The following is a 25,040-nucleotide window of genomic DNA, read 5'->3' on the forward strand; positions in this document are numbered from 1 at the left end:
GCTGCCGATTGATTGGGAATGCTGGGGCGATTGTATTGAAGTTTGGCACACATAATATATAAGTTGATGGCCGAAAAATGAATAAGTAACGTAAATTTATGTAAAACTCTCTTATGGCTCTAGAAATAAGATTTCAGATATTTTTGCAGGCTTCATTATGTAACATATTATTGCAGGTGACTGTAACAACTTTGTGTTTACGGACTACTTCCACCCTAACCCTTATCGGCATTATACGATTTATCAACCACATACCTATGTGTCAATGAAATTTCAATAGCAAATGCAGCGATTTAAGGTTCAATTTAGATTGGACTTACCTACGGGAAATGTGTATCTTCTTCAAATGAATCACCAAAACATAACTATTTGGAATAATATTCAGATTTTATGGGAAAACTTTCAAAATAGTAATTTCGCTCTTAAGGGTTCATAAAATTATTCCAAAGCACAAACTACCTAACAGATAAAACCACAGTCGGCGCGATTCGGGAAATGAATTAGAGATGAAATAGTAAAGATATTATCTTTATACTAATAGTAAAGATATTATCTTTACAATTTCATCTCTAATTCATTACTGAAACGCGCCGTGTATAGTTTGTTTTTTTGTACCGAGTTACTTATTATTTAGTACAGACGCACGGCCTAATTTTATTGATCCACGGAAATCAGAATAATCGCGCTGAGGAACTAAAATCAGAAAGCAGGATGAATAAATGATGGGGTTAGTGTGAAACTAAATTTAAAATAGAGCCAGGAAATGTGAGTCCAAAAAACCATTGTACTCCTAATACCGGCCTTCTACCAACTGAATCAGATTGATTTGCCCTTTATTGTTCACATTCCAATGTTCAGCAATCGCATTTCGAGGGTCTATCATACAACCTGCCACTGAGTACAATTACGAATAACAGGAACTCTCGTAAAGGATAATTGCCCTTTAATTAGTGCCTCAAACAACGCTTCACCTTGAAAGGTTATTTACAAGCTGTCAGGAGGTAATCACATGATGGATGGACGTCGCATTCTTTCGCATATTAGATTTATTTATTTTACATTGAATTGAGTAACTACTTAAGTAAGTAAATATTCTTTATTTCACCAATTATTAAACATTTTACATACAAAGAAATTTACATATTACATGTGTGTAATTATAATTACATGTTTCCATCAAATTCTTTCATCAGAGGAATAACTTTCAGTGATATATTTTCTGAAAATGCCGAAACTGTAATAACTATTTGTAGGATTAGGACATCTTGGATTAGGGGAATGTTTGGTAAACAATTAAAATGATTAGCTATTAATGACACTTCACGTTAGTAAACAACACCGGTATTTTATTTGTGTAGAGTAAGTTCTATAATTTTATATATTCTATATAAAAGCCTTGCCGAAGAAACCCGAGAAATAATAATTTTAATCACATAACTAGTGCAACTATGATTGCATATAAACTAAATAGGAGGACTTTGTACCTTTACCGAGATATAATTATATTATCTCGTTATTACAAAATGTATTCTTCTTACCTAGGTACCTATACTAGTAAAAAAATATTTTATGCTGTTATTAAGAAGCACAGCATTCTTATTATTATACACAATTCTATATAAATTTCATTCGCAAACTTAAATGTATTTTTTTTAATTATTGTTACTAGGTATTAATCTCGTAAAAACAGCTGCATCGACACTATTTGTTATTTATTAATTTTATCTGTATTTCAATATTGCAGTAACATTATTACTATTTGGAATTAAATGTAGAATAGGTAACTCTAATATCCGCAGCTAAAATAACGTTGCAAATTAAATGTTTGAAGTACCCAATTTAACTTTAAAATCCTACTACGGCTAATACTGCAACCCTTAATTGAATTGTCCTACAGTTAAACGTAAGATCGGGAGGCCATTTGTAACGTACATATTGATATCAAAATGATTTTGTTTTATTATCATTCGCCCATGCGTCCGCTCGCACCAATATATAAAATAAAATTTGCATCACTTGTAAATATCGAAATGTACGTTCGAATTTGCCTCCGGTTCTCTGTATCTCTCTAATTATCTTGCTTAAGGCCGTTCCCTGAGCCAGAAATGTAAAAATACCCCAATTGTTATCCTATTTTTCTAAGAAACGTTGATATTTGTAGACGTGGGAAAAATATATATAATTCTTGATTATATTATCTTTCATAACACAGCTTTCGATACACGATTCATAACACTTCGCTCGATACAATTTATTCCCAAAGTAACCTCCAATTCGAATTTATACTCCAACTTTACTTGTTTCTTTACTATGTGACACTATGAAACAAAAAAAGGAGAAAAATCAATCATAACTATAACAATAATTTGACAGCTTTAGAAAAACGATAATTAGAGGCAATATTTTTAAAATAAATAAACATCAACTAATTCTATCGTAACAAAATATTGACTTCGGCCTGCATGCTCTATCTCCGTCCGTCTTTCGAAATGAGACAGTGATGGCTGAGCGCTCGTGCCAGACGGACCTGTACTACGTGTCCCCAAAACAAATATAAGATTTAGTTATAAAAACTGTTCTGTGTTGTGTGTCCTAGCACCTAGCTAGCTAGCTAGTTGTGGCTAGTGTGTGTTGTGTGTATACCGTGTGCACCAAAACCTATAATGGGTAACAAGCAACTCATTAAAAAGAAGACATCTCGAAAAAGACAACTCAGAAGATTCCAACAAACAATGGAACAAACGTAAGTAAAAATGTATATTTATTACACAGTGAAATAAGTAATTATTACTTAATTTAATATATACTTGATCGTACTAATTAGTAATCCATATAACTTAAAACATTCTAAAATTTAATAATCGCTCCATCTACCGGTTAAACACTGTCATCAAGTCATCATCCAAATAGCTTAAAAGGATATTGCGATTCGCGACGTTTACACCACGCGGCACTAGCGCCACGGCAAAGCAGAAAACATTGCCGTCTATGTGTGCGTGTCCGTGAGTCGTAGTTACGCGGTTGCGGTGTAGTGGGCCTTCCTATAAATACGAGCACACAGTAATACATGTAACGCACACAATTACACGCATAAAGCGTTCTAGCAATCCATCCACCTATCGAGGGTTTGAACCTCAGCTCGTGATTTGTCATGCGTCTAAACTTTTTGCTTTTTTGTCTTTCTAGGAAAAGAAGAAAATTGGATAATTTCACAGCCGAAGATGATACTATATCTTTAGACTACATCGAGTGAGTATAATTATTTGACTTGTGCTTTTTAGCCCTACCTACGTAACACAATTCACTATATACTACAATTTATCTTTATTTACAGACTGCAAAATATGGAAATGGAATCTCCGATTTCATCAAAGTTGAAAGTCAGTCAAAATAACGAGTAAGTTCTAATTCTAATTGTGGCATTATCTATGAATTCTAATTGTGGCATTATCTATGAAAAGGGACCTTATTGTCTATGGCGCTTACGACGCACTGCGTCGCGCGGCGTGGTATTTATATCAGAGCATCGTTAATAATGGCGGAAGCGCCATCGACAATAAGGTCCCTTTTCATAGATAACGTCACATATGTAGGTACCTGTGTCGCGCGTAACTTCGTGCGTTGCGATAAATACCTACCTACTCACAGCGGCGGCGTACGAAAAGACCTTAGTTGGATACCTATTGTTTTCCTATCAGTGCAGATGCTTATATCTTTTTATGCTTTGAATTGATAGTCTCAATTATTTGGACGTATTTTGTACTTATTTTCCTAGATGGCTATTAGTACTACCTACTTAGCAAATGTTCGCCGAAAACTAAATAAAATGTCGCCAATCAATAATATCGTACGAGATACATTGCCCTCATCAGTTATTTGATATTCTCCAAGAGGTACTTAATTTTAAAAAAACCGGCCAAGTGCAAGTTGGACTCGCACACGCAGGGTTCCGTACCATTACGCAAAGAACGGCAAAAATCACGTTTGTTGTATAACTATTTATTTTATTCTGTTTTTAGTATTTGTTGTTATAGCGGCGATTGAAATTCAATCATCTGTGAAAATTTCAACTGTCTAGCTACCACGGTTCATGAGATACAGCCTGATGACAGACGGACGGACGGACAGCGAAGTCTTAGTAATAGGGTCCCGTTTTTACCCTTTGGGTACGGAACCCTAAAAATGTACACTGATAAAATGTAATAGGGTTGCATGAGTAAGTCCCGGAAATTAAAATCCCGGGATTTACCGATTGTCCGTACTTTCGTTATTCTTTTACGTTTTTTTTTAATGAACTGATAGTTATTTTATATTATACTACCCTACACAATAGTAAATGATTTACTTTTCTTGAGCGTGTTGACCGATTTTTTATTGCGCGAGAGACACCTCCAAAGTGGTAAAATGTGTCCCCCCCCCCTTAACTTCTAAAATAAGAGAATGATAAAACAAAAAAAAATATATGATGTACATTACCAATATTACCATGCAAACTTCCACCGAAAATTATAGTTGCGTATTACCTATTCTCACATGTATCGTACAACGTTTTACAGTACATATAGCCCTTTAAATATTTGACATACATACGTAATGTGTGTGTGCATTATCGCACTAGTGCGGTAAAGTCCATATGTGCTGTAAAACATCATACATTTATTTAATTTTGGTTTTGACAGTGAGGCGACCAGCTCAAACATTTTGAACCCACGCATTGCACAGGTGGATGACACTTATCGGGTTCCTAGTCTATTAGAGGAAGAAGATACCCATGAGGTAGGTGATTATGATATATGTATACATTTTTCACCTTATTATAAATCTTTGACGTCGACTGTACATGATTGTGACAAATTGTAAATGCTAACACTTACAATATATTTTATTTTCAGTTACAAATATCGTTCGATTTGGAAGAAGAGCTTCCTGACAAAACCGTCGGTCGAAGAATTGTTGCAATTAGTAATTTTTTTACAAAATTACAATCGATTTGCAATCATGGACCCTTAGGATGCGGTATTCAAGAAATGCAGTTGGTTGGAGAAGTAAAACATGGGCTAACATCAAAATTTTTGTTTCGGTGTCAACTATGCAAGAAGAAATTTTCTATACCAAGTGATGACTGTGGAGAAAATTACTTGGGAGTAAACCAATGTGCTGTTGCAGGCACTATTGCAATTGGTTGCGGACACTCACAGTTGCAAGAGATGCTGTCTTCCCTAAACCTGCCGTTGATATCCGACAAAACTTATGCTGAATGCCACGATAATTGTAGCGCGCATTGGGAGCGTGTATTAGAAGGTATGGAATTCAACGTAGTTAAAGTACTTTTCACCAATGGGAACCAATTTATCAGTTGGTTTTTAAAAAACCGGCATTTTTGTGACTGACTGACTAATAGATCAAAAACCTAACCCACTTCCAGCTGACCTAGAAACTTGAAATTTGGCACCAAGGTAGACTATTAGGAGTTTATAGAGGGAAAAATCTACAAACTGAAAATTATTGATAATTTGATGAAGAAACACACGTATATCGATAATTAATTTAGACTTATGGATCAAACACCTAACCTACTTCCAGATGACCTAGAAACTTGAAATTCGGCAGGTAGACCATTAGGAGTATATAGAGGAAAAAATCTGTAAACTGAAAATTATTCATAATTTAATGAAAAAAATCATATATTCATAATTATTCGATTAATTAAGTAAGACTTACCAAAAACCTAACCCACGTTTAGATAACCTAGGAACTTGATATTTGGCATGAAGGTAAACTAAAAGGCGTATAAAAAAGAAAAAAATTAAAACTGATTTTTTTTGACAATTGACCGTCGCTAGCGAGGCTCTCATTTTCAGCTATGATTCAGTTTTCAGATTTTTCAGCACAACTGCTTTCTAGTAATCTCTGTACAAAAAGTAATGATTTCCCAACAAAAACATAAATGTCAAATGAGAGCCAAGTTCAATGATGTGTCGTTGACCGTTGTTGACTCGCTGACAAAAGAGTTGAGAGCGCCAAGTTCTGTGCTGTGTAGAAAATCCTGAAATCTCATATCACGTTTATTTTTTTGTTGGGATTATATATCACACATTTTTAATAACTATCAAAATTTAAATATTTAGAGCATGGAGGTTGCAGGTTATCAACAGGGTTTGAAATATTAGGAATAGACAAACATAATTATACTAGATGAAGCCATGTCTCGTCCCATTTTATCATCTGGCTTATGATTTTCCTTGTCTTCATTTTGGATTGGGCTCCGAATCGGTAACCCACGAGGGTGTCTCGGGTCTATCATTTCTGGAAGTATACACCGTATATAAAAATCTTTTAATTTCAATTCCATCTTCTCTGACCAAAACTGATCATCCCGGACAATTATTTCAGTTTTTAGTTTTTCTTTCTCACTACTCCAAACGGCAAACAAACATTTACTCCTACCTGTAATATGGAGCTGGCCTTGTATTTGATAAAACCAGGGGTGCTTTTTATTAACTTCTTAACCTTTTTTGGTTCTCTTCCAAAAGGTAACTTTTTTACATTTTATGGCTTCGTCAATGCCCATTCGGTGGGCTGTGATAGGACATTTTATTTCTATGATCATGTATGTCACCTCCACAAAGGCCATCTGGTGTTGCACCTAGAAAAGGCAACTCAGCGTCAATATGTAGACCACATGGCCTTATGGAAAGATTGTGGTGTTTCACCAATTGTTTAAGAGCCATCGTCTCGTTCTCTTACCGTGTTTTATGGAAGACACGTGATCAATATTAACTTTGTATAGCAGATCCTTAACGAAATTAGAGCAACTGGTATTTGGAAGTCTGTTGATCACTTTACCAAAATTTGAAGACGTTAGCAGTGTACATCTAAGTTCTAACCATTCTCCGCTTTCTGCTTGTAGAACTGTGTTTTTTTCAACTTTTTTCCCTTTTATCAGAGGTTTTGTTTAAGTCCTTTAAGAAATTCTTTTTTAGGGATTCAAACACGTCTGGTTCGATGTCTGATTTCAATGACTCTGGCCCATAGTCTTTGTCGGTAGTTTTATTTTCGACACATGTATTTAGACGGAGAATTTTAGATTTTTTTTTCCTTTTCATATTTTTGCTTTTTCGCTCAAGTCCTAGTCGTTTTAAAGTACCCTGCGGACTTCTTCCGGCGTTCATTGATTTGTATAACAGAAATATTGATTTTTTTTCGTTAAATGATACCGTAGCTGCCAGACATCTCGTGTGGTAAGAACTTTTTTTGGAAAAGTTTATCCTGTTGCCGCCGACAAATTTGGCTATTATGCTATTATATCGTTCCACAACGTTGCTGTTGACGTCGTGTATCAAGCTGCGGGCATGACTAGCAACATATTGTGTCAAAAAGCAGATTTTCTGCCATAAAGCGCTTGAAGACAATTTTTTAAAGCGTTTCTCTACTTCAACTACTTTGTGACTAAAATATGGTGACACTTGGAATGGTCGCCGAATCCGTGATGATGACTAAGCAAAATGTCTTCGAAAAGAAGTTGAACATCTGAATTTGTTTTATGTTTAGTCATGGCTTTGTAGATGACTGCTCTCGTGCCTAAAATAGTGTTTCTCGATATAAGCTCTCTTAATTTTTTCTGATACTTTGTTTCAGTAGTAAGGTTTTTTGATTTATTACAAAATTTCGTAATATGTGATTACGGCACTCTACTTTTTCGACGGTGACATCTGAATACGGACGTGCTTGTAAAATTTTTGCGTAGGTGCTGGCGTCACCGTCAGAAATTAATCTTTCATATATTAAACCATGCATTTCAATGCATTTCTTGAATCCTTCGATAATGATGTCGCTCTCCATACTTGTTGAAGAACCATTGTAATTTTTGTTGCATGCATGCTCCGGTGTAGTTGTTTCTTTTCTTTATGCACAGGCGCAGGTGCTACAATATTTATTTTTGATGCCAAGATATAAAAATTTTACTGTTCTTCTTCCGATAATCGATGCTACACCAGAGGATGCGTTGTAGTTTTTTTTTATACGAACGCTTGCTCCAGTAGCCATCAGCAACTACGTCTATTTTCTGAATCCCATTTTTTACGCGACCTTCTAATGCCCATTGTCTTTTTTTGTCAACAGAATCAATGCATAAAGCTGCTGAAGAAGAAAAACAATTGGCATTAGAAGAAGGTCGCGTAAAGAATGGGATTCCGAAAATAGACGTAGTTGCTGATGGCTGCTGGAGCAAGCGTTCGTATAAAAAAAACTACAACGCATCCTCTGGTGCCGCATCAATCATCGGAAGAAGAACAGGAAAAATTCTATATCTTGGCATCAAAAATAAATATTGTAGCACCTGCGCCTATGCACAAAGAAAAGAAACAACTACTCCGGAGCATGCATGCTATAAAAATTTCAACGGTTCTTCAACAAGTATGGAGAGCGATATCATTGTCGAAGGATTCAAGAAATCCATTGAAATGCATGGTTTAATATATGAAAGATTAATTTCTGACGGTGACGCCAGCACCTACGCAAAAATTTTACAAGCACGTCCGTATTCAGATGTCACCGTCGAAAAAGTAGAGTGCCGTAATCACATATTACGAAATTTTTGTAATAAATTAAAAAACCTGACTACTGAAACAAAGTATCAGAAAAAATTAAGAGGGCTTATATCGAGAAATACTATTTTAGGCACGAGAGCAGTCATCTGCAAAGCCATGGCTAAACATAAAATAAATTCAGATGTTCAACTTCTTTTCGAAGACATTTTGCTTAGTCATCATCACGGATTCGGCGACCATTCCAAGTGTCGACCATATTTTTGTCACAAAGTAGGTGAAGTTGAGAATCGCTTTAAAAAATTGTCTTCAAGCGCTTTATGGCAGAAAATCTGCTTTTTGACACAATATGTTGCTAGTCATGCCCGTAGCTTGATACACGACGTCGACAGTAACGTTGTGGAACGATACAACAGCATAATAGCCAAATTTGTCGGCGGCAAAAGGATAAACTTTTCCAAAAAAAGTTCTTACCACACGAGATGTCTAGCAGCTGCGGTATCATTTAACGAAAAAAAATCAATTTCTCTGTTATACAAATCAATGAACGCCGGAAGAAGTCCACAGGGTACTTTAAAACGACTAGAACGTGAACGCATAAGCAAGAATATGAAAAGAAAAAAAAATGCTAAGGCAAAACTCCGTCTAAATACACGTGTCGAAAATAAAACTACCGACAAAGACTATGGGCCAGAGTCATTGAAACCAGACATCGAAGCAGACGTGTTTGAATCCCTAAAAAAGAATTTCTTAAACGACTTAAACAAAACCTCTGAAGAAAGGGAACAAATTCAACAAAATACAGTTCTACAAGCAGAAAGCGGGGAATGGTTAGAGCTTAGACGCACACTGCTAACGGCGTCAAATTTTGGAAAAGTGATCAATAGACGTCCAAATACCAACTGCGCAAATTTCGTAAAGGATCTGCTATACAAAGTCAACATCGATCACGTGCCTTCAATAAAACACGGCAAAGAGAACGAAACGATGGCTCTTAAACAATTGGAGAAAGAACACAATCTCTCCATAAGGCCATGTGGTCTACATATTGACGCTGAGTTGCCTTTTCTAGGTGCAACACCAGATGGCCTTTGTGGAGATGACATGATCATAGAAATAAAATGTCCTATCACAGCCCACCGAATGGGCATTGACGAAGCCATAAAATGTAAAAAAGTTACCTTTTGGAAGAGAACCAAAAAAGGTGAAGAAGTTAATAAAAAACACCCCTGGTTTTATCAAATACAAGGCCAGCTCCATATTACAGGTAGGAGTAAATGTTTGTTTGCCGTTTGGAGTGGTGAGAAAGAAAAACTAAAAACTGAAATAATTGTCCGGGATGATCAGTTTTGGTCAGAGAAGATGGAATTGAAATTAAAAGATTTTTATATACGGTGTATACTTCCAGAACTGATAGACCCGAGACACCCTCGTGGGTTACCGATTCGGAACCCAATCCAAAATGAAGACAAGGAAAATCATAAGCCAGATGATAAAATAGGACAAGACATGGCTTCACCTAGTATATGTTTGTCTATTCCTACTTTTTCAAACCCTGTTGATAACTTGCAACCTGTATGCTCTAAATATTTAAATTTTGATAGTTATTGAAAATATGTGATATATAATCCCAACAAAAAAATAAATGTGAAATGAGATTTCAGGATTTTCTACACAGCACAGAACTTGGCGCTCTCAACTCTTTTGTCAGCGAGTCAACAACGGTCAACGACACATAATTGAACTTGGCTCTCATTTCACATTTATGTTTTTGTTGGGAAATCATTACTTTTGTACAAAAAGTAAGAAATTACTAGTGTTAATCATAAAAGCAGTTGTGCTGAAAACGAGACCCTCGCTAACGCGCGGTCAACTGTCAAAAAATTTCAGTTTTCAATATTTTCTTTTTTTATACGCCTTTTAGTCTACCTTCATGCCAAATATCAAGTTTCTAGGTTATCTAAAAGTGGGTTAGGTTTTTGGTAAGTCTTAGGTACTTAATTAATCGAATAATTATGAATATATGATTTTTTACATCAAATTATCAATAATTTTCAGTTTTCAGATTTTTTCCTCTATACGAGTATACTCCTAATGGTCTACCTGCCAAATATCAAGAAGGTTAGGTTTTTGATCCATAAGTCTAAATTAATAGAGATGATGACACATGTTGAATTTTACAACAAAATCTAGTAAAATACATAGCAAATGAGCAATTTATCACAATATTGTGGATATTAAAAAAATATATGGAAATAATACAAAAGTACAACGCCTGAAAGTTTCAACATTAAAGTTCTTTTCAACTTCCAAAAACTACAAAAATAAGGATACCATTCGATTCCTCACATTTTATCCAATAAAAAATTGTATGGAAACTATATACATAAACGCAATATTTCACAGACAAAATCGCAATTTTCTTGTTTTGTTCATACTTCAAGATGGACTCTCTGTGACCTTGACGTTTTGTTCGGGGCGTTTCGCGAGTGAAGTACGACTGTCGGACTTTGACTATCATTTCTAACTTTTGTATTCCTTTAATGCAATGGATACAATATAGACTTTTGATCCTAAAGACATACCTGATCGATTGATACCATAAATGAAAATTAGTCATCTAGCCTATTATCGATATATGTGTTTTTCTTCATCAAATTATCAATATTTTCAGTTTTTAGATTGTTCCCTTTATAAACTCCTAATAGTCTACCTTGGTGTCAAATTTCAAGTTTCTAGGTCAGCTGGAAGTGGGTTAGGTTTTTGATCTATTAGTCAGTCAGTCACAAAAATGCCGGTTTTTAAACGTTAATTTATGAATAAATGTGCAAAATTGCATGTGAGTAGGTAAAATTGATTTCAAGTTGTGAAGTGGTTTGTTTAACCCTCGTGCCTTGAAACCCTTGCAAAGCTCAAGATTCCATTTTCGGTATTGAGAAGGACCAATATCGAAATATCCGGATCCCGGGATTTATTATTCGTTGATAGGTTGAAACTTGGTTAGGGCATGCAATATCGGATCATTCTCAATCCCGGGATTGATTTCCGATATTGCATGTCAATCCCGGGATTTCAATATTAATACCGGTATTTTGATATTAATTCGGATTTTTGCGATATACGAGAAAAAAGGCTAATATATTTGACAATAGAGTAGATCCGAGTACCTATTTGATATAATTTCAATTTGAGACCTCTACACGTTCCTGAGAAAAAAGTTCCTCTTGAGTGATTCTGATTCGACGAACCTATGGAACTCTGTAAAATAAATAAATTTGATTTACAGTCATATGGTGCTATTTTACAGCACTAGTGCGATAATTAGCAATTACGTGACTATGTCGAAAATTCAAGGGGCCATATGTATGTAGGTACTGTAAAACGTTGTACGATACATATGCGAATAGGTAATTCGCAACTCGTGTCGATTCAAAACGCCACTCGTTTCGAATTTCCTATTTGCCGCACTTGTAAACGTAATGTAGGTAAGGTTTACTCGGGTAATTCCGAATGTCGCAAACTGTCGGATAGTTCCGAAAAGAGACTTTTATTATGATGGAATTAAGGGTGATTTTCATCTGAATTTCGGAATTATCCGACATTCGGTATTACCCGAATACACCTTACTATTACAATATGGTGCTGCTTTACCGCATTAGTGCGATAATTAGCACATTACGTAACTATGTCGAAAATTTAAAGAGCCATATTATGTACTGTAAAACGTTGTACGATACATGTGCGAATTACCTATTTTTCGCACTTGTATCGGTATGCCCTAACTTTTTAGGGTTCCGTACCCAAAGGGTAAAACGGGACCCTATTACTAAGACTTCGCTGTCCGTCCGTCCGTCCGTCTGTCACCAGGCTGTATCTCACGAACCGTGATAGCTAGACAGTTGAAATTTTCACAGATGATGTATTTCTGTTGCCGCTATAACAACAAATACTAAAAACAGAATAAAATAAAGATTTAAATGGGGCTCCCATACAACAAACGTGATTTTTGACCAAAGTTAAGCAATGTCGGGAGTGGTCAGTACTTGGATGGGTGACCGTTTTTTTGCTTTTTTTTTTTGTTTTTTTTTGCATTATGGTACGGAACCCTTCGTGCGCGAGTCCGACTCGCACCTGCCCGGTTTTTTTTAATAAATATCGATGATATACCTGCACAGTATACCTAATAAATAATGATATTATAGAAAACTTGCAGTCATTAATTTGTTTAAATATAAACTGTATTTACCCTTATAATTAAATATTATTGAAATAAGAGTTGACTTCATTAAAATGAATATTTAATTTACACTATGTTTCATTTATTTTTCCATTTTAACTTTTAACGCCATCTATGAGATGCAGCATGCTTTTTCAGTATTAAGTAATACGTTTTACAAATCAGTGTCCTGTTAGTGCATTTCAAGTCGCTACTTCTTGCGTGGCGCTGTTGTATCGTCATTGTATCTAGGGGCGGGACGGGTGGCGTGAGGGGAGCCTCGATTGTAGATTTCATTTGGGTACGGGAACGGCCTTAATGAGTAATTAATAAGGTAGAATTTAATCAACGTAATGACGTTGTAACGAAGTTGTGAGACCCAACTGATGGCCAGTGATTTCAAGTTGGGAGCTAAGCACATTCTGCCTTTTTAATTTAATGATTTATATATCTATTTTATGTAATTTATCAGTATTCAGAAAGGTCTATGATATAATACATATTTAGTTATTAAAATTACAATCACAGAAAGGTACAAGGACGTAACGTAAAATAAAAACTAATGAAGGAACTCAATTTTCTAGTGAAGTATAGTGAAAATCGTAATTCAAGACCAAAAAAAGTAAGACAATGTTGCCACTTTTTACTAGCGCGTCTTGTATTTATGGAAAAATAAATAAATAAAAGTACGTTTTTAAATCGCAGGAGTAAAATTACCAATAAATAAATTAAATTATCTTAGCGTGTTTGTTTATAAAAATGAATGTACTATTTTACAAACAAATTATTGCAGTGGCAACATTGTCTTACTTTTTTTTGTCTTGCATTACGATTTCCAGTTTAACAGCTGAAACCATCCAAGGCTAGGTACCTAAAAACTGACATCGCCTGCGTTACCATCGAAAGGACTCATCGTTCCGATAGATAACGCAGTCTAACGTTTATAAATATAGATGGTCAAGCAAATCTTTTCAGTAGAAATATATTTTTCTGCCGCCTTTTTCTACTGACAAGATCTGCTTGACCATATAAATGTTAAATATTTGATCTCCTTTTGACAATATTCGCCCATTCATTTTTCTCGTGCTTCTAAATAATGCAAGCGAGATGGATTTACTGCGAGTAATATGTAATTGCCGTATTTGCGAACGCTTAAGTATATTTATATAGATAACCATACATTTAACTGTAGAACCTAAAGGGGCCCACTGATTAACAGTCCACCGCGGACGGTATCGGCATGTCAGTGGTTCGGAACTGTCAAAATTTTGTTCTAACTGACAGGCCGATACCGTCCGGCGGGCTGTTAATCAGTAGGCCCTTTAAGATAAAATTAAAGTTGCTATCGCGTTTTATTATATCAATTGAGGATAGTGTAGAAAATGGAGGTTGGGGAGACTTGAATAAAAGTTGAAACTGCACTTTTACTACGTTTTATTTCTTAAAAGGAAAGGTTCTTTTTACAATGTTCAGGGTACAAGAGCAGATAAAGAAGAAGCGATCTGTTTATACTATAAAAAGGCGTATTTGCACTATCGAATTGACATTTAATTAAGGTGTGTTTCTTAATTGTATTATTCAGGATAGTGTCTATACTATCAGCAAAAATATATTAAATTTTAATTAGTGAAATACGAATAAAAATTTAAATGAAATCACGATACACCTATTTTAATATTATTTTCACTTATGGTATCTGATGACTCGCAACTATCAGGTTCTTTAAAATGAGATTTGTACAATACTTAATGGTTTTACAAGGGGGCAAAGTTGTTGTTTAACCGCTCGTGCTAATATTGATACCCGAGCAAGCGAAAGATTCCAAAATTGAACCACGAGAGTAGCGAAAAATACAAGTGAAACACAAAATTTTTCACCACACCAACCCGAAGCAAATATTAAATGTAAAATATCAAACAAAATCAAATCCAAATGGATGTTATTAAATATTTATCACCCATAATAATCATTTAAAAGTCAATTCTACCAGCAAACATAAGAAAACAACTCAAAATTTGTATTTGATTACTTTGCCTCACGTGTGAATAAAATGCAACTTTGCTGTCAGTTTTTGAAGTGCAAAGTAAGCCTAATTTGCGAGCTGGTCCGGTGAAAAGAAATTTTACTTTTATTTGAGTAAGTACACGTATTGTCCTTACCTTAGTCAGTACCTGTATGTCACAAAAAGTCGTATATGTAGTTAGAATATTTTTGTCGCATAAGTACATAGTAATCATTGAAATCCTCTTTTTCAAATTTATCTTTATTTGTCCGCAGATATATACATATTCGTACGAGCACACAGAGGCGATTGTATAAGTAAGTACACAAATAAAAACCCTTTCTGGTAGCCTTATATTTATTCTCCATTGTATTTTATTTTGGAGTCAGTTACCTTATCCACGGGTTGGGTTTATTTGGTGGGCAGAAGTGAACTTCGTCAACAGAATATAAACCTGAATTAATTCCTTTTGTACATTTAAACATCAAACAAAATAAATCCTTTTTAAGAAAAATTGCCTGGGAATAAACATTTGCATTTCTGGCATGTTTCTTTAATTTTTCTTGGTGGAAGTTGCGGTTCTTGGTTAACGCTTGATGAAAACATTAATTTTGAAAATTGATAAAACAAAATCTCGTTTTGACGTCTGAGTCAAGAAATCAAGTACCTAATGTCATAATCGTAATCTGCTAACTATCGCTAATTATCACTCGTTGCGAATTTCCTATTGTTCGCACTTGTATCGTAAATAACTATTGCGCCTTAGCTTCTGTTTTAATGGTTGTAATCCTAATCATATTACTTTTAAGTGATTACTGGGTGTCCCCTAAAGTACATATTTAGGTACTAAAAGCTTAGCATATGGTTAAGTTATTAGTCAAAGAGGGTACCTACCAGGCGTGGTCATATCATACTAAGTATGTAAATATCTGTAGCTTAAATAGAGCTGGGGGCCGATTTTTGAATTTCGATCACTCGATTTCGTCATTCGAAAATCGGTGGAAAACGGCGAAATTGAAATTTTTGAAATACGAGCGATCGAGGAATCTAGTTGTATTGACCACTCGATTTCAATTATATTAGTAGAATTTAAACGCCTAGTAGCGGAGATATCATTTAACGAAATACACGAAACCGAGTGGTCGAATTTCAAAAATCGGTCCCCTGGTCGCAGCCAGTATGTGAGTTTTCGCACGTACCTTAAACCTGAGGTGTACGAGTAAGAAGCTTATATGTATTAAGCTTTTAAGTTTCAACGTTGTGTAATAGCGACACGCAATGTTAATAAGGACGAAAACACAGATTACTCTTTGAAAACTCAAAATTAGATAAAGAAATAATACAGTGGTATTTTTTTCTTTAAAGAACTAATCATCCAATTCACGGTTGTTTTTAGTTCTTATACTACTTTATATTAAGTTAGGCTTGGTTAGGCGAAACTAGTAAGCGAGCGATGTCATTACCTAATTATGCTCTTAATTTTTGTCAGAAAAGTGACTAAATAAATATATTTTAATATTATGAGGAAAACAAGCGTTTCGACGAAATATCAAAACACAATGAAGTGGGTTTTAAATGAACCCCGAATTTGGATTAATGGTGTACTTCGTTATTTCATTTCATGCAGGTTATTAATATACAAATTACGTATAAGTACAATTATGTTACATCGATCGTATGTGTATGACCTATAAGCCCTTAATATTTATACGGCGTCATCGACGATTATCCCATCACGGCGGTCCCAGAAGGAGGGTAATGCGTTTTATGATAGTTTTTCTAGGACGCCCCTTTATGCTCATATCGGTACAATGTAAACATTCAGTTTTATGTTTCCTTCTGGTTATAAATAATAGAGATTGAGGTTTCCTTATAGCGGTATTCGCTATCGATGTCGAAAGGTACCTACTTACACGATCTGGGCGGAAATTTATGGGAATCACTAACGATTGGGATGCCATGGTGGTGAGTTCTAACAGTCGTAAATTTATCAACACGATAAGTGCCTTGTAAAGATAAGTACACATTTGGTAGGTATGTGTATCTTAATAGGTACAATATTCGTACGCTTAACGAAACCTAAAATGATGTGCAAGTTAAGGATCATAGTTCATAAAGCTAATGCTTTTTGTAATCTGACTTAATAAACATAGGTGTCTTTAGTTAAATTAACTACTTACACTAAATCGATGTTTACATACCGGGTGTGGCCTGTAACATGAGCAAAAAATTAAACCGTAAGCTTTACTCCTCATACTGACCAACATTTGTTCAGCGACTTTTAAAAATAACTTGTGGTTTGAATTTTAATACACTGTAAACTTTACAGTGTAAAGTTTATTCTAAGACTCAATGTATTACAAATTTTGTTATGTTTAAGGCGTGACAAACAACGTCAGTCACAATGATAATGGCGTGGCGATGACGTCCATTGAAGATAATATTTATTCTGTATGAAAAATAGGGAGTCTGAATGCTTCATAATTTTTAAAAGTTGTTGAACAAAAGTGTCACCGTTTGAGGAGTACAATCCATGTTTTAATTATTTGCTCGTGTTTCAGGCCACACCCGCTATATGGTTCCGGACAAATTCTAATTTCGTTTTGTCTTGCGTTATTTTTTTACACCTGTCTACCACCGGTGGTGCTCTTGAGCCGTTTATTTGTGGTGCTTTAATCTACACGTCTACGCAAATATTCAAGAATCAGCCGGCCACACGTTGGTCGACGAAAAAAACCTCTAAACAGATTGATATTTTTATGGTAGCTTTTAAATCGCGTCAGCTATGAGAAAAGACGTCGTTACTCCAGGAATATTTTGGTGAAGCCTTAAAGAAGACAAATGGGTGTCTCATTACCGTCCCCTTTCCTTCGTGGTTATATGAAATTCTGCGCGTGACGCGTCGAGAAACCATATTAGTTCTTTCAATCTGCGTTGTTGAGGGTGTACCTATTCTTGACGATCACGACATCGCAAAATGGCATTAACTTAACTGTATCGAAATCCAGTATAATATAAAGGATCAAAAGATTGGTATTAAATTATATATAGCAATAATAACGTTTTATTGCAATAAAATTATACGGATTCAAATTATTAGGGTGTAGATAGGTAGTTGTGCAAGGAACAACAACGAATTACTAGTAGAAACATCTATGAGCTTTTAGTCCTCCATCAGGACACAGGCTTCGACCTCGCGGCCTAAGTGCGCACATGAAGCTCGCAAAAAGTAATGCATGTTAAAAATAAGCACTAAATATACAGAGTTTAGCAAGAAATAAAATAAATACAGACTGAATCGTTAGTGTTTGTACTTGTTATAAAGTTCTGTTAACATACAAGCGGAAACGGGGAAACTTTAAATAAATTCTAACATGAGCTGCACTTAATTCCAAACTCTTCGTGTGTTCATCCTTTTTTGACTTAAAGAAACTATATGCTTACTCGAAAGAAATTTAAACTACGTTTAATGCAATGCAGCAAAAAATGTGCTAAGTATAATTTTAAAATATAGCTACTTATACATACTTACCTTAGTAAAGAAATGTATTAGAATTTTCTGTCTGTCTGTCCGTCTGTCACAGCCTATTTTCTCGGAAACTACTGGACCAATTAAGTTGTTTGGTACACATATGTAAATTAGTGACCCAAAGCTGCACATTTTTTTATAATTTTAAAATACACAAGTTCGAAGATATTTAAGAAAATAGCAAAATAAATGACCATTTTATCAGTCGGACTTATGTACGGATCCCTAGAAATGCGAGTCCGACTGGCACTTGGCCGGTTTTTTTTATTTAAAGGACTAATCATCCAACTCACTACAAATATAACATTTACAAACGTATAAATGGATAGTATATTAGTAATATGTTTAGATTTTAAGTTAGGAAATTGTATGTAAATTATTTAAGTAGATTTTAATATTGACTTTGATTTGTATTTGATGAATAAATAATAACTTTCTGAAAACTTAAAAAAAAAAAAAAAGTATAAATACATTGTGGAAGAAGTAGGTGTATATTTTGTTAAGGTTTTGTGTAACCCGTGCAAAGGTTGCTAGTTTAAAATATAGTAGTAAATTCATCACTTATACGGTACTAGTATAAAAATGGCGAGTATATTTTCTTTGTTAAAATCCTTCAACCTTCTACAGATTGCTGTTCTGTTAAAACGCTTTGCCCTTGATGTCTGCTTCTGTTCAGAATTTACGACATATCTGTCAGCTATTGAGGAAATTGGAACGCAGACGTCTAACAGTCTAGTATACTGTGGATTAACTGTGTCATTGACCCATTTGGCAGACTCTCAAATACGTAATCATCGTAGAAAAAATGCTCTTCGTTTGTTTTGAATTTTTTATAAAATAATACTTCACATAATCTCTCAGGAGATGAGCCTCACGGGCCGCGTAGATAATAATGTTTTGCTTTTAACGAAATTCAGTAAGGGAGGATGATTCAAAAATACGGCAGGTTTATCATTTAAATGGAAATTGGCATTTCTTTCTTTCACAGCGGGAAAATTATGGTTGGAGAATAATCTTGATTTACACTGAGACATTCATATCGAGGAAAATACAATCAATTATAATTATTATATAATATATACGCACACACTCCTGTTTTGAATTTCATTAAAATATAACTTAAAAGTTTTCGAGTAAAATGGATGTGACATACGAACAGACAGACCGCACGACAGACAGACGGACATGTCGAAACGAAGGGTTCCCTTTTTGCCATTTTGGGTACAGAATCCTAAAAAATGTAAAAAAAAAGTATGACTGACGGAACCCTTAGTACGCGAATCCGACTTGCGCCATACAGTTTTTTTATAGGTACTTATGTTTATGTATGCTGTGAATAAACATATTGATTTCATATCATTTCACTTAAATACAATAAAGTACCTATAAAAAATTATAAAATGTGCATATTTAGTTTTTATTTAAATATATAGTATAATATGTTAAAGTTATTTTGATTTAGCTTTGAATTTCCATAGACAATTCGGATGTCGGAAATGATTTACCTGATTATCAGGCTAAATATATTTTTTAAGTACCTATTTAGTCCTTATACGAGTATGAAGATCGCAGTAACTTAATTAGCTACTATAAGTCTATAACTTATACAAATATTATAGGAGCCATAAGTAACATTCGTACGCTGTAAAATTTGACCTTTGGTATTATTAAAATGGTTTAGAAATACCTATTTTGAAATGAAGACACTTTTGAAGCCAACGGCACCGGTCGCGCGGGCAATTATTGTTACTATTAAACGACTTAGTAAGTTCTTCAGATTGCAATTTTAGCTTGAGACGGTCAAAAGCTTGTGTAATATCTTTTAATCTCTTTTCTGAAGTTTTTCGGAATGAAATTTAAGCAACATGCCTCAGGTTGCAGATTATGAGGACCCTTTCTTATGTATATCTATAAGTATTTATTTTAACAAATTTATAAGGCATGGAGTCGCAATAATGTCAGATTTACTTTATAATTATTTCCATATTTATTTCCTTCTCTTTCATATTTTATTTTACAATTGATTGTAGATAATATCGGGAAATATTTATGGAACACTGTTTAGTAATTGGCCATATTATTTATAATGTGCTATTATATTATATGGACGAACGGTTTCAAAAAAACTTTCCTGATTGCGCAATTCTAGAAAAACTAACAGGGCACAAAAGGCGGACAGATAAAGATAAATTAATGAAAAGATTTTTGCCAATTTGGCTGTGAAACCCTTAAAAAGACTACATGATAATATTGATTTAAAGTCGCTGGAAGTTTGCCGCTTATGTCACTATTTCCGATATAATAGGAACATCAATAGAGAGCAGCTGCCGTCTACCCTGCTACGTTCAAATTAGATCATGCCTGGATAATAGGTATACTGCATGTCGATAACACGCATTGCTGGCTGGCAGTATTCTAAATATAAAAAAATCAACACAGTGGCGGCCTACGGCCTCTTGATGATCATTTTAACTTAATTGCCTAAGGCCCACTTGCACCATTCCACTGACCCGGGGTTAACCGGTTAATCCTTGCGTTACCATGGTTACCAGTACAATTTGACACCGGGTTGACGGTTAAACCGCTTAACCCCGGGTTAATGGGATGGTGCAAGTGGGCATAATAATTGTATTTGTAGCAGGTATAACATAATAATCAATGTTTCTATGAATCATATACTTTTTATACAATTATTACAACAGTAAATATATGCAGATTTTTAGAACACGCTTTCATCTTTCATGTCTAAGCCGTCAATATTTTTTTATTCTATTTACCTCGTAAGGCCGCGTTTACCTTCTCTGATTAATTGAGCTATAAACCAAATGGAACCAATTCTTTTCCGAAAGACGGTCTTTTAGTCAAACCATAACGAGCCTTTAATTTCGACATTTATCCACCATAAGTCTAATATCACAAACGTTTTTGCTGTTTTATGTCTCGTGTGAGTAAATTGGGTTGACATTTTCAACAATGGCAAAGTTTTAATTGGAGATCATACCCAAAGCGAACGTGCTTGTTCATTAAACGGTGAGATAATTATAACCGCAAAATTTAATTTTCAGATGCTCATTTTGGCTATACCTATAAAGATAAATTAATTGTCTTATTTGTTCATTCAAATTTGGATATGGCAGCAGATGATTAGTTTTATCAAAAGCCGAAAATTATTGTGTGATTCTGTTTGAAATAATTTATTCGAGTGACTGACTTAATTAATGCTAATACGAGTACCTGTCATGATGCGGGTTTTGTGGTATACCTAGATCTGTTTACTGCACATCGCTGGCCCAATATAACAGAGTTCTGTTCTATGTCACATTTTCAAGATATGTAGTTGAAATTCGACTTACTATCACTATGACAATGTTCAAATTTCAGTTCGATAAAAGTGAAACATAGAACCCTGTAATATTGGGCCAGCGATGTGTCCCAACGCTCAAGATTCCACTTTTCGTTCCACTCGCCTGGGCTCGTGGTTCAATTTTGGAATTTATTCGGAATAATTTGGAATATTAATTCGTACAAGAGTGATTTAGCTCGCGATAAATGCGTATTACAATAGCTTTTAAATTATCATATTCCGATGTACAATCAGCCAAGTTATTAGCTTAGAATCGCTGCATACAAACTGCACATGCAGGGGTGCTAAGCTAATGGTTTTGCTAACTGTACATGCTGACGAATCAATCAGATTGTTAGTTCAGTCTCTGTTGACGTAATTTCAATGCAATGTTATTGTTTACATACTGCCCAGCTAATACGAGTATCATCGATGATTATAATACAAACATCTTGTGCAGATTGTAAATTAAAGTAATGTTCATACTTTTATAGACGAATCATTGACGATCAATTCGTTTAACATCAGAAAAGGTGTTACCGACTACATTTTTTAACCTTTAAATTAGCAACTCAACCCTTAAATGTATGATTTTTTTGCTTCAAAAAGACTACCTTCTTACTTGTGATACAGTGAAATTAACATTAGTTACCTACTTTAGTGGCTACCTCGAGTTGGCATTTCACATTTACGTTAGTTACGAAAGTTTGTCAATGATGGCCATATTTTGTTTTATTTCTCTGTAGGTATTTTCCTTGGTAACCAGGTTAAAATCGTAATTCTTTAATTAACGCCATTGACCTCTTTTTACAGCCAGTAGGTTAAGGTTGGTAGTATTTATGAATGTCACTTGTACAGCACAAGTTACTACAAAACTGATAGAACCAAATAGCCTATATTTAATAACATCTGCAAACTGACGTATCTTTCCGGCTATCAAAATTTAAAAGCGGAGGGAGGATAAAAAGAGAACTACCCGAATAAGAAATGAGATCCCATCAAAAACATATAATGTAAACAGATACATCAAGCCTCGCACGCAATTTTTCACCGTAAAAAGTTATGAGATCCCGTGCAAAGCCAATCTGTCATTTTATATGATTGAAATCCTAATTTTACAAAGTTGACATAAATGTTACAAAGAAACACTAGATAATTTTGCATTCACACATCTAAAATAAAAATATATAAATAAATAAATAGGTACATAATTAAGTAAATACCTAATAACGAATAAGGTGGTAAGATCGCCGATTGTGTTCCCTCTACTTTTAAAATTGTTACTTGTATCGTTTTCATTATTGAGATTTGTGTTATGGAAGTGTGCAATAAAGAGTATTGCATTATAATTAACAATATTTTGTGTTCTGCTATGATTTGGTTAGGTTTTTTTTAATTAGTGTTTCAATTAGGCATATAAAAATGACAAAATTGGCTCTATACAGTCTACACCTACCGGGTATATCATAAGTTTTTACGGAGAAAATACAGCTTGCGAGGTTTCATATATTTTTTATTAGTTATACTCGTAAGCTTTTGACGAGTATCATTTTATCATAAAAATACGGTTGTAATTTATCGTTTTAATGAAGTCCCTATGTCCAACGTAACCGAGCCGATTTAGAGAAATCAATCAGATATATACGTAATTGGATAGCGTGTACACGCGTAGCGTAGCGTGTACTGAGAGCTCACAGGACAGTAACTTCCTCGCACAAAAACTTCTCTTATGATTGATGATAAATACTATTCAAGTATCTACCACCAAACCAAACCACCAAACCACTACCAAACCAAACCAAATTCTTTATTCAAATTATTTGGTGTTCTACCAAATATTCCCGCACCCATAACCCCAGGGTATGTTCACGTATAAGTTGACAAAAACTGGTCCTGGTCGGATCAGCTAAATAGTTTACAGGCTCGGTGATGCGTATATCAGTCAATGTTGTTTGACAAACAAGCGGTTAGTATGTCATGACTACACACGTTCGCCACACAAGTACACGCTTCGACTGATGTTCACTCTGAGTTAGCGTGATTTTCCAACAGAACTGTGCTTAGCTGTTTAATTAAGAACTTGGAGGGTTAACTTAACACTGAGTAGAAACGGGTTTGGCGCAATATGTGGGTAAGAAGATACTCGTATTTATATGAGGAGATCTTCCATATTTAGCAACGGCAATTGTTTTTAGCCTTTCCACTAACTCCATCCGCAGTCACATAGAACCATAATCACTACCTATGTTAAATGTTATACATAGATAATTATAGCTTATCATGTATAATTCCCTGTGGACTTTGTTGAAAACATATTTGACATCTGTTACAACATGACCTAAAATTTAACCAAGCAAACTATTATAACATTATTCTTTAATAATCACCTTTCAAATGTAAAAAAAAACATTTAACTAAAAATACTTTACATGTTTTTATAACAATTGCATTAAAATTAACTATGACTAAACTAAACAAAGCCTCAAAAAAGCACTTAGTCAAACAACTCGTCCCGTCCCCTTCCGGACGCAAAGATGCCCATCACGCTCGTAACCATCAAATATTATTGTATTAATGAATAGTAACATGACTACAATACAATAACAATTCCCAACTAATGACACAAACAGCTTAATAACTAAATGGCGTGTATATCGTATTGTATATACTTCGTACTAAGTAATTAAACTTCTAATTAAGAGGCGACGCAGTAATCCCACCAAGTGGGCTACAAACGCTGCGTGAACAATGCAGATTCTTATTAGCTCGCTCTTTTGTGTGCCGCAAATGTTACATTTACAGTTCGAAATTCGTACACTGTATTTCTCTTACCTATTTCATAAATTGGAACCGTGTTTCAGCCTGTTGCATGACATGTTTTTTTTTAATCAGTGGGTTCGTTTTATATTATACAAGTTTTACCTTGGATGCATTTTTTGGTTTGTATAATGTCTAAAGGCTTAAAAGATTTTTTTTCGCGGTAGGTACTTACCTTTTTTTTACTAATAGGTAGTAGTGAAATGATAAAGTTTTCCCGAAATATTTCCTATAGTTTCATATTTTTCTAATGTTTGTTATGATTTCATAAATTATTTTATCTAACAATGTGTGTCAAGGTAGCCTATTCGAAATCAATACTGGAATCAGTTATGTAACGCTGCCATACATGACCCAAAATTTTTTTATTAAGCTATGAGCTTCATCACATCTGATATTTGAGTAATTCTAAGCATTTCTAGCCTGGAGTGGGGGGGAGGGTGGGGTACAAAGACGGCCGCCACCCGTCATCTTTAAAAAAAATCTATTCTGATTCTGGTGGGTACTAGGGCAAGTTTGGTATCATTTTCGTATAAACCAAAGACGTAGAATTCATTGCTGATATTTGTTTTTTTCAGTTTCATAGT

General features: G+C 34.6%; 2 protein-coding genes across 2 annotated transcripts in view; both read left to right on the top strand.

The window, feature by feature from the left end:
- LOC134676329 (angiotensin-converting enzyme-like protein Ace3) overlaps positions 1-25,040 on the top strand; it is a 144,272-nt gene that overhangs the window by 69,183 nt on the left and 50,049 nt on the right. Inside the window, exon 3 of the mRNA XM_063534701.1 lies at positions 15,040-15,081. The gene's annotated coding sequence lies outside the window, so the exon portion shown is untranslated. The remainder of the gene's footprint in view (positions 1-15,039; positions 15,082-25,040) is intronic.
- Positions 2,102-10,665, top strand: LOC134675948 (uncharacterized). The gene is made up of 7 exons (XM_063534292.1): positions 2,102-2,743; positions 3,187-3,249; positions 3,335-3,397; positions 4,680-4,776; positions 4,893-5,301; positions 8,122-8,228; positions 9,822-10,665. Exons 1-7 carry the CDS (start codon positions 2,664-2,666, stop codon positions 10,155-10,157), a joined length of 1,155 nt encoding a protein of 384 aa, XP_063390362.1. The 5' UTR covers positions 2,102-2,663; the 3' UTR covers positions 10,158-10,665.

Source organism: Cydia fagiglandana, chromosome 2 (assembly GCF_963556715.1).
Source record: "Cydia fagiglandana chromosome 2, ilCydFagi1.1, whole genome shotgun sequence".
Taxonomy (NCBI): Eukaryota; Metazoa; Arthropoda; class Insecta; order Lepidoptera; family Tortricidae; genus Cydia; species Cydia fagiglandana.